Source organism: Sinocyclocheilus anshuiensis, unplaced genomic scaffold (assembly GCF_001515605.1).
Source record: "Sinocyclocheilus anshuiensis isolate Anshui unplaced genomic scaffold, SAMN03320099.WGS_v1.1 scaffold1089, whole genome shotgun sequence".
Classification (NCBI taxonomy): domain Eukaryota; kingdom Metazoa; phylum Chordata; class Actinopteri; order Cypriniformes; family Cyprinidae; genus Sinocyclocheilus; species Sinocyclocheilus anshuiensis.
In genome coordinates, this window is record NW_015555709.1 from 310,481 (window position 1) to 321,149 (window position 10,669).

Here is a 10,669-nt window from a genome sequence, read left to right on the forward strand (position 1 = left end):
GTTCACAACAAGTTTGTGTCCTCCTGAATGTTTGTATGTGTGCGCAGTGCGATCTCCGATCTCACAAACCAAAATAATAGACATGATTTTCTCAGGCCACATGTAAAATCATATGAATTATTATAAAAATTATTAAAATGAATCTGTATGGATGACAGTTGATTACAATAGTTCAGTTTATTCCCCTCATCATTAATAGTTTCCCCTGTGGGATAAATAAAGTTAATAGTCCTATATTAATAATACTTATTAACATTGTTATATATGATCCCTTTTATAGTATTATGCATGTCAAAAATCAACGTTTTTTTTTTTTTTACCATGTTTCAAGTTTTCTGCCTCAGTTCCAAAAGAGATGTAAAGAATGTACAAACTGAAAACACTAAATACTTTTGTGATCTATTTTCATTAGTTATTTTCAAAAGGGAAATATTGACATGGATGTTTATAGAGCAGAGGTCACCTTTTAATTCCAATTGGAGAGATAGACATTTGTTTGTCTTTATTATTATTATTATTTTGTGCTGTATTATTGGTTACTGTTATTTATGTTTCTAAAGGCAGCAATAAATAACACTTTATTATCTAAAGTGTCCATGTGAATTTATAAAAAAATTTTGTGAAATGAATAAATGCATAATAATAGTCATAATCGTGAAATCGTGATTATTCCTCAGACAATAATCGTACCAACAAAATCTATAATCATTGCATCCCTAATTTCAAGTAACAACAATTTTTTTTGTTTGTTTACGTTTTAAAGCAGGGTTATTATAGTTAACTAAAACATGTTCTTAGTTTTACTTTGCCCAATCCATCAATCCACATTATTCCAAAGAGTGAAAAAAAAAATCATGTTTGCATGATTTCTTTTCTGTCTTTTCCCCCTTTTCTACTGTTTGAAGGACTGGTATGACGACTGATATTACAGACCTTGCAAAAGAGGTGTATGGTGTGTTGAGTCCTCGAACACAAAGACCGGCTTGTCAGACTCCAGAGCAACAGAAGAGGAAGAACAAACCCCAGTTCTTCATCAACAGCTCCAACAAGAAAGCAAAATCAGTTACCCTCCATATACAAGGCTTGGATGGGGCAGTATGTACCATAACAAAGCTTTCACACATGCACTTGGTTGATCTTAACTGGGTTTTTCTCATATTTATGCAGATTACAGAGTAAAATCAGATGTTGCCTTGTGTTGACAGGATCAGAGAGGTGTGTGTGAGGAGGCCCTTTTGAGAGTCAAAGGAGTAATCAGCTTCACCTTCCAGATGGCTCTGAAGAGATGCACTGTACGCATCCGTGCCGACCTGCCCATTGAGGTACACAATATTCCTCTTTCTGTAAGGGGAGAGGCAACTAATAAAAGCAGATTTGTTTTCATGAAATACTAAAAGCAAATATCTTTTGTTTAGAGTCTGGCCACTGCCATTGCTGCCACAAAAGTGCTTTCAGCTAAGCAGGTCTTGAAAAATGAAAATGGAGAAGAGGTGGGTGTTTCTGTTGCTTTTAAGTATGTATTTGAATGTTTTACAGTAATATTTGATATGCTGTTTCAGTAGTTTTATGACCCATAAACTTTCTGTTATTTATTTACATGGCTGTGCTATGGTTACAGGTTCTCATTCCACTCAGCACCTCTGGCTCAAAGGTAGAAGAGAATTCCCACCTGCCTGATTACCTGCCAGAGGATGAGAGTCCGGAGAAAGAGCTAGACCGTGCAGTGTCCCGTACTGGTGCCAAACAAGACACCGGTGGCAGCTGGCTGAACACAGCAGCCAGTTTCCTCACTAAAACCTTCTACTGGTAAAGCTCGAGTTTCACAGACTTTTCCTGGCTGAGTTTGGACCTCCACATTTTTAAGACAGATCAGCCTAGAGAGCAAGTTGCACCACTATTGGAGCATAAAGCAGCTGACAAATGTGCTTTATCAAGCTACTAAAGGTGTTGTTCAATTTATGAGCAAATGTGTGAGATCTCCGCCACGTCACAACTCTGTATTGATATATAGATAGATGTTGAGTTCATGTTGTAAATGTATATATGTTTATGAAAACGTCTTTCCTCCCTCTCAGGATCCAAAATTTCCTGTTTCTGCTGTCAAGTTTATCTGTTGTATCATCTCTCCTCCTGATTTCTTGTAAATATTTCCATTTTGGTTTCTTATAAGGGGAAAGTATCTCTCTTGAGTCTCATCTAACAATGGAAACAACTGAAAGACAGATTAAATGTTTAATGCTGTTTTGTGTAAAATAAAGGTTTGGAAGGAAGAAGTCGGTACTGATTTTTGTGATGACATTATGTAAATTTAAGTGTTCAAAATATGTTGAATATGTTCAAAATATGCTTTCATGTTGAAAAAGGTGAGTGAATACAGATGCCCACACCAAATAACTTTGTCTTTTAATTAGAGCTGCAGTCCGTAGCTTTTTTTTTTTGGTTAAGAATTATCCGAAATCAGTTTTTGAGCAAGTACATGACCAGCCAGTGTTCAAAACTATCGCCTTACTTTAGCCCGATTCACAACGGTAAGCTTATAATAATGTTTTCTAATTTGAGAGGTACGGGTAGGTTTTCGCGGGAAATCGAGCATGACACTGCGTCATTACGTCACATCTGTAAACATGAAGTTGTCCCAGCTACTAGGCTATCGCATGTGAGGATCCTGCAGGTGGCTGATCGTTTATAGCCTTTTCTCACAGCAGCTAGAATAATTCATTTTATAATTTTGATGGCGGATTGTAATCCAGAAAGGATTATGTGTTTATGAAACGCATGTGAATTAAATTAAATTAAATTCCAGTTTTAAATGTGCTTCTGATTACAGATAGCCTGGGATTACACAAGATCTATATTTAAAAAAAAGACCGGTTCGAAGGGAGCATAATTTGCTTTTTGGGTTAAAAGAATTTCTTAATATGAAATTTGAATCGTATGATAATTAGTTTAGACTGTACAGAAACTGAAATCACACGCTGATACACACTATACACATAGTCACGCAATGCTGATGTTGTGTACATTAAGAATTTGAGAATAAAGTTTAACAATAATAATTTGCACGGTTTGATGTGATATGAGCTAACCGATTGTTACACTTAATCACCATTGGTAGCGAGATTTATGGTAATGCTTTTTTCCTCAGTTGGTCAGAACAAACGTGGCAGACTTGTTACTTACTTGTTCAGATGGCAATATATGGTGAAAATGCTTATTTGGGTCATATTCCAAGACGGAGGCTAGAATCTGTGATTGCGAAGTACAGTAAATATCCACACCGGTGGACTGACTGACTGCCACACATACTCCTCAAAACATTAGATTCATCGGCGCTGGAGCCGTGCAACCGCACAACCCACGCAAGGAAGATAATTCGCACACTGCTGCAATCCCAGGTTTTCAAACAGAGATGGCGACAAAGAGGCAAAACTTACGGACTGCAGCTTTAAGTTGTATTATGGTTTATTGATACAAACAAAAAAGTTTTACATGATTTTAAACAAATTTTCTAAATAAATGAATGACAAATAAATATACATATAAAAATCAGTGTGTAACTTAAGGTTTTACATTATAAATGTCTTACCACACATTAAAAAATAAAGATAGCATTAATTTAAACTACATAGCCAATTAAATTTATGCAAACAACCTTCCTGATTGCTTTAGAGCTACATCTTGTAATGACACAGTGTTTGCATAGTGCAGTGGAAATAGTGTGTTAATGACCTTTACAGTTAAGAGGTTCTGAGCCTTTTCTTACGAGTTCTAAAAAATAAAAAAAAACATGCATTGCACACCTTGGCCCATCTTTTGAAAACAACAGCAGTGCATCAGTCAACTAGTAACTCTACATAGTACATATTAGTATCAAATGGAAAGCATGGCTTTGTATAACCAACACTATTGCAGTGCAATTGAATTATCTGCTCAGTAATTCGTACTAGAATATAATAGTGTAATATAAATGTAAAAATAAAACATCTGAAAGCATCATATAAATTACCAACATGAAGAAGTGCAGTCATCAGTGGTAAGGTATGGCAGCATTCTGCTACACTTTCATCAAATGTTGATGTGTGCTGTGGTACAAACAGGCCTGATTTTAATACAAGCTGGAAAGACAAAAGAAAAGGTTTATCAAACACATTATTACATAAAGCTCAACACATGCAAATATACAATTTGAGTGTTTTGTAAGACACACTGTTGCTATAATGCTGTTTCAGGAGTTTATAACTACTGCAAATATCACAACAGGAACTACTTACATAAGTTTCTCTAGCTTACAGTCTGGATCATCTAGCAAGACTGATAGTGGCCTCACGGCTGAATCTGTAAGTTTGTTTTCAGTCAGGTCTAGCTCTCTTAAAAGTGAGTGCTTAGATCTCAGTGCAGAGGCTAAAATTGTGCAACCTTCCCCTGTGACCCCACAGTTAGACAGCCTATACAGAAAAACATTAGTGACATATAAACAAAACTTCTCTGAAAGCAACTTTGAAAGTTGTAGATATAGCATTACCCTAAAGAGTCCAACTGACAATGTGGATTTTCCAGTCCAGCACAGAGGATTTCAATTCCCAGATCTTGTAGATTATTTACTCCTAAATTCAGTTCTCTAAGACTTGAGGATTTTTCTTCAAGAGTTGCAGCCAGTGAATCACAGCAGGCCATGGTTAAACCACACTGACTCAAACTAGGGAAAATAATGATATAGTGGCATTTTACTTAACATTTGTATAAGTTTATAAGAAGTATCTTTTGCTGGCTGCATTTATTTGATCAAAAGTATGGTATAATCATTAATACAGTAAAAACCGTAATAATGCGAATTATTATAACAGTTTAAAATTAGTTTTCTATTTTAATACATTTTAAAATGTAATTTATTCCTGTGAGGTCAAAGCTGAATTTTCAGTAGCCATTACTCCAGTCTTCAGTGTCACATGATCCTTTAAAAATCATAATAATATGCTAATATTTGCTGCTCAAGAAAAATTTCTTCTTATCAGTGTTAAAAAGACTTTGCTGCTTAATATTTTTTCTGAAAATAATTTTTTCCAGGATTCTTTGCCAGATAGAAAGTTCAAATTATTTGAAATAAACTAAATAAAAAAATAAATAAATAAATAACCATCTGTACTGCCACTTTTGATCAATTTAATACATCCCAATTTGTTAAAAAAAAATCTTAAACAATTATTTATACTTAACATAGTTTATCTGATACATTAGAATGTTAGAATGTTAAATATATATGTACAGAACCTACTCTAATTTCATAATGTTGCTGCTGTGATTCCTCAGGACAGGAGAAAGGAGCCTCATCCCTGCGTCTGTGAGCTCATTACTGCTCAGGTCCAGCTCTCTCAGATACGACGGGTTTGAGTTTAGAGCGGCAGCGAGGACAGCACAACCGTCCTTTGTGACCCCACTGTCTCCTAAACTGTTATGAAAGACATGTGTTCATAAAATGCTCTTGTTGTTGAAACATTTAAAACTAGATTCATAATTTGCTTAAAGGAACACTCCACTATTTTTGAAAATAGGCTCATTTTCCAACTCCCCTAGAGTTAAACAGTTGAGTTTTACCGTTTTCGAATCCATTCAGCCGATAATATGTCACCATTCAGCATCCAAATAAAAGAAAAACCAACTGACATCAATATCACATTATCACTATTTAAACCTTAATCTTAAGTTGAATACAAAGTATGACATTTACAAAAGTCAACAACAGTTAATACACCCAAGACTGAAATTACCTGCATAGCACTATAATGAAAGTCAAAGCTTCAGTTCTACTGCTCACCATAACGTCTCCAGCCTACAGTTGGAAATCTTCACCACTTCAGCGAGTCTTGATACACCAAAATCTTTTATGTGGTTCTGTCTCAGGTCCAGCTCTCTCAGATGAGCTGGGTTAGAAACAAGAGCTGAGGCCAAATCATCAACACCCACCTCTGTGATCTCACACAATGCCAGCCTGAAAAGACAGGATATGCTTCAAGAGTTTGCTGAGGGTAGGATATAAATTTACTGCAGATTTAAAAGCCTTACCTCAAAATCTCTATTTTACAGTGAGGGCTCCCAAGTCCATTTGAGAGCATTTTCACCGCTTCATCATAGATTGTGTTGCCACTCAGATCTAAAGCTTTCAGAGTAGAGACGCTGGACCTCAGAGCCGAAGCCAAAGACTGACAGGATTTCTCAGTGAGCAAACCGTAACTTAGCCTACCGGTTGAAAAATGAACATTTAGGACATTTGGTAAAAAATAATAGTTATGTCTTTGAATTAAGTCTCTTATGCTCACAAATATTAATTTGATCTAAAATACAGGAAAAACAGTAATATTCTGAAACCTTATTACAATTTTTGTAATTAATTTATGTGACGGCAAATTTTCAGCAGCAATTACTCCAGACTTCAGAGCTACATGATTCTTCAGAAATCATTCTAATATAGTGATCTGGTGCTTAAGAAACATTTTTTATTATTATCAATGCTGAAAACAGTTGTGCTGCTTAATATTTTTTTGGAAGACATGCTACATTTTTTCAGGGTTCTTTGACAAATAGAAAGATCAAAAAACAGCATTTATTTGAAATTCATTTTGTTTAACAGTGTAAATGTCTTTGCGTCCTTATGCTTTTATATATATATATATATATGACAATACATTTAATTAAGTAAAAAAAGAGAAAAAAATACCAAAGTGTTTCAAGCTGTGAGAGTGGATGCTGTATTACAGCTGAAAGCTTCTCCACTCCATCATCTCCTGGGTTATTCCAGTGCAGATCGAGCTCTCTTAAGTGTGACGGGTTGGACAGTAGAGCTGAGGCTATTGCAATGCTGCCTTGAGTTGTAACTCTGCAGTCCTTAAGTCTATGAATAATGCAATGACAAGTGATCATGAGGGCCAAACAAATTCCACATTTGGGTATTGATATGTTCTGATGAACTAAAGTGGTTTGAAGAGGTTTAATTCTATTGCAACTGACCTCAATATCTCAAGTTTACAGTGCTGATGCTTCATGTAATTGGCCAAGATCTTAATTCCTGCTTCTCTCAGACTGTTTTCACTCAGGTCCAGCACCCTAAGGTTTGGAAGGTTTGGAAGCAGTCCTGTTTTAAGAACAGAGCAGCCGCGTGTGGTGATTCTGCAGTATGAGAGCCTGAGGAAAGAGTAACACATCACATGATGTGTTATAGTACTAAATATTAATTTACAACTACAATATGGAATCATTTTGTTGAGGAAATTAAAAATAATTAAAATATGCTAAAATGTTTTTTAATGGTGTATGCTTTATTGGGTTTTTCATATTTAGTATTTTCAAAAAAATCAGTAAAAGAGAACACAATAGGCAAAAACATTTTAGATAAACGTCTTCATTTTAGTACCTTGTTTAGGGTTAGTTTAGCATCTTGTTTCCCTCCAAATATTTAATAAAAGCATTAAAATGATCAAAAGTGACAATAAAGACATTTATAATGTTTTAATAAGATTTCTATTTCAAATAAATGAACAGTGACAGACAAGACAGTGACTAAGAACTTTACCTCAGTTCCTCTAAATTACACTGTGTGTTTTCCAGTTCGGCTGTCAGAAGCTCCAGTCCTTTGTCTCCAATGGAGTTACTGCACAGATCTAGCACTCGTACATTAGAAGAGCTAGAGCCTACAGTGGAGGCAAGAGTTCTACAGCATCTCATAGTAAGTCCACAATTATCCAGTCTGGAATATAATGTAGACGTAATAAATAAGAACCAAACACACACATGTGACCTCAATCAACATGAAAAACATCAAAACAAAAACTCACAGCGCAGTTTCTGAAGCTTTGACCACTGGCAACAATCTGGTGAGGCCTTCATCCGATCTGATATACTTCTTCAGGTCAAACACATCCAGCTTCTCTTCTGATGTCAGTAACACAAAAACCAAAGCAGACCACTGTGCAGGGGAAAGTTTAGAAAAATGCCCTGAGTTCAGGAACCTCTGGACCTCCTTGACCAAAGAGAGATCATTGAGTTCATTGAGACAGTAGAAGAGATTTATGGACTTTTCTGGCACGGACGTCTCCTCTATCATTTTCTTGATGTATTCCACGGTTTCCACAATGCTTTGACAGTCTGTGCTACCAGACTGAGAAAGCAAGCCTTGTAAAAGGCTCTGATTGGACTCCAAGGAAAGTCCCAGAAGGAAGCGGAGAAAAAGATCCAGATGTCCATTCTCGCTCTTTAGAGCCTCGTCAATGGCACTCTTATGCAATTCAAAGAAGGTGGTCTCGGTAAGCTCTTGATGCTCTTCATGATCAAGAACATTGCTGTGGTGGACCTTAAACATATAATACACATACATGGCTGCCAAAAACTCCTGAATGCTCAGATGGATGAAGCAGTAGACTTTGTTCTCGGTTAATGCAGATTCCTCTCTGAAGATCTGTGAGCAAACTCCTGAGTACACCACTGCCTCCTTCACATCAATCCCACAGGCCATCAGGTCTTCCTCATAGAATATCAGATTGCCATTTTTCAGTTGTTGGAAGGCTAGCTTACCTAGCTTTAAAATAATTTCTTCATCCTCCGGGCCTGGGTTGTACTCTTTTGTGTATCTCATGTTTTTCGCATGGGATTGGATGAGAAGGAAGTGTGTGTACATTTGAGTAAGAGTCTTGGGGATTTCTTCATCTTCTGCTGTGCTGAACATTCTCTCTAGCACCGTAACGGAGAGCCAACAGAAGACTGGTATATGACACATGATGTACAGACTTCTTGACGACTTTAAGTGCGTGATGATACGACCAGAGAGGTGTTTATCATTGATTCTCTTGTTGAGGTATTCCTCCTTTTGTGGGTCATTAAACCCTCGAACTTCAGTCACCAGGTCGATATACTCAAGAGGGATCTGACTGGCTGCTGCTGGTCGAGATGTTATCCAAATGAGGGCATCAGGAAGCAGATTGTTACTGATGAGATTGGTTAGCAAAACGTCAATAGAATCTGGCAGAGTTGGGTTACTTAACTTTCCGTTATTCTGGAAATCCAAAGGAAAGCGGCATTCATCCAGACCGTCAAAGACAAAGAGAACTTTTTGGTTTTCGTGATTATCTCCAGAGCCCGTTTCCATTTTGAAGTGTTGGAAAAGCTCAATCAAGCTGAAATGTTTCCCTTTCATCAGGTTCAGCTCTCGGAATGGAAGCGGATACACAAACTTGATATCCTGATTAGCGCTGCCCTCAGCCCAATCCAGTATGAATTTCTGCACTGAAACTGTTTTCCCAATGCCTGCAACACCCTTAGTCAGCACACATTTGATGGGTCTGTTTTCTTCAGACGAGTGTTTAAAAATGTCATTGCATTTGACTGGAATGTCCACTGTGGTTTTTCTCCTCAACGCTGTCTCAATCTGTCTCACCTCGTGTTCTTTGTTGACATTCTCACTTTCCCCTTCAGTGATGAAAAGCTCTGTGAAGATGTCGTTCAGGAACGTGGGATGTGATTGTTTGGACATGTCATTGCGAATGCACTGAAATTTGGCTTTCAGTCTTGATTTATATTCTTGTTGGCACTTCATGGCTGAATTGGAATGGACTGTTAATTCAGGAATATTGTTCTTGTGAGACCTGTGAAAATACATTGACAATGAAAGTGTATGACTGGACTCTGATGCAGAATACACTGCTGTCCAAAAATTTGGGGTCAGATAAATTAATAACTTTATTCTGAAAGGCTGCTTTAAATGGATCAGTAAAGGCAGTAAAAACTGACACTGAAGACTGGAGCAATGGATACTTAAAATTCAGCTTTGCCATCACAGGAATAGGAAGTGTAAATTACGAGACATAAAGGGACACAGTTTGTATAAATATCTTACTGTTGCTCAGTGGCAAAGTCTTCAAAATCGAAAGAAATTGGTTCAGTCATTGATGCCTGGCTTTTGTTCGACACATCATTCAGCTTTCTCTGCTTATCAAACCTTCAGAAAAAATATAGGTAGGCTGTATTTATGCATTGCACGCAGCATGTGAACATGAAAAGTCCTTTTAAATTATGTTTTACTTTCAAATGTTCAATATGACTAAGCAGATGTTACATACCTTTGTACTGAAAAAAGAGGTTCTCTTTTCAAATCAATTGGATCCAACATAGAATTAGCACTTTTTAAAGAAGCATGGCTGTGCTGTTTTTGTGAGACTGTCCTTGAATGAGAGACAAAAAATGTTTAGAAATACATTTGCTAACTCATTTATCTCATAAATAATGGAAAAGACATATTACCACACTTTTCTCACCATGGAGTGCTTAAATCTGGCAGATTCATTAAAATGCAGTTGACCTTTTTCTTAAGTTAAACTTAATGTCCAAGGTTTCAACAGCTTTTTTATTTTTCTAGGAAAATGGTCCAAAAATGAAAACAAGATGATTCAGAGAGTGTTATAAAATAAATGTTAAAGGACAGGAAAACCTAGGAACTATAAATACACAAGAACCAATGATTAAACAAGACATGTCTGGACACAGTGAAGGAGTGATTAATGAACAAACACATGACATGGACTAGAAACATTAAATTTCAAAATGTGAACAAAAGAGACAGGAAAAAGATAAGAAAAAACACAGAATGTTAAAGGTACAATACTTATTAATAATCCACTTCAACTTT

General features: G+C 36.4%; 2 protein-coding genes across 3 annotated transcripts in view; one reads left to right on the plus strand and one right to left on the minus strand.

Moving 5' to 3' along the window:
• LOC107671895 (armadillo repeat-containing protein 1-like) overlaps window positions 1–2,378 on the plus strand; it is a 6,101-nt gene extending 3,723 nt beyond the window's left edge. Inside the window, exons 4-7 of the mRNA XM_016464904.1 lie at window positions 906–1,095; window positions 1,206–1,322; window positions 1,416–1,490; window positions 1,619–2,378. Of these exons, the coding sequence (XP_016320390.1) occupies window positions 906–1,095; window positions 1,206–1,322; window positions 1,416–1,490; window positions 1,619–1,810 (574 nt within the window). The 3' untranslated portion in view covers window positions 1,811–2,378. The remainder of the gene's footprint in view (window positions 1–905; window positions 1,096–1,205; window positions 1,323–1,415; window positions 1,491–1,618) is intronic.
• Window positions 2,379–3,557: 1,179 nt separating this feature from the next.
• nlrp12l (NLR family pyrin domain containing 12-like) lies at window positions 3,558–10,377 on the minus strand. Of its 2 annotated transcripts, none has more exons than XM_016464882.1 (13): window positions 10,299–10,377; window positions 10,104–10,205; window positions 9,881–9,982; window positions 7,827–9,629; window positions 7,565–7,738; window positions 7,003–7,176; window positions 6,713–6,886; window positions 6,061–6,234; window positions 5,813–5,986; window positions 5,273–5,446; window positions 4,523–4,696; window positions 4,272–4,445; window positions 3,558–4,115 (listed from the first exon to the last, which is right to left on the minus strand). In XM_016464882.1, the coding sequence occupies exons 1-13, from the start codon at window positions 10,325–10,327 to the stop codon at window positions 4,106–4,108; spliced, it is 3,438 nt and encodes a 1,145-aa protein (XP_016320368.1). In that variant the 5' UTR covers window positions 10,328–10,377; the 3' UTR covers window positions 3,558–4,105. The 2 variants fall into 2 exon arrangements, with proteins under 2 accessions (XP_016320368.1, XP_016320369.1); XM_016464883.1 differs by having other exon boundaries at window positions 10,104–10,200; window positions 10,299–10,370.
• Window positions 10,378–10,669: the final 292 nt, after the last annotated feature.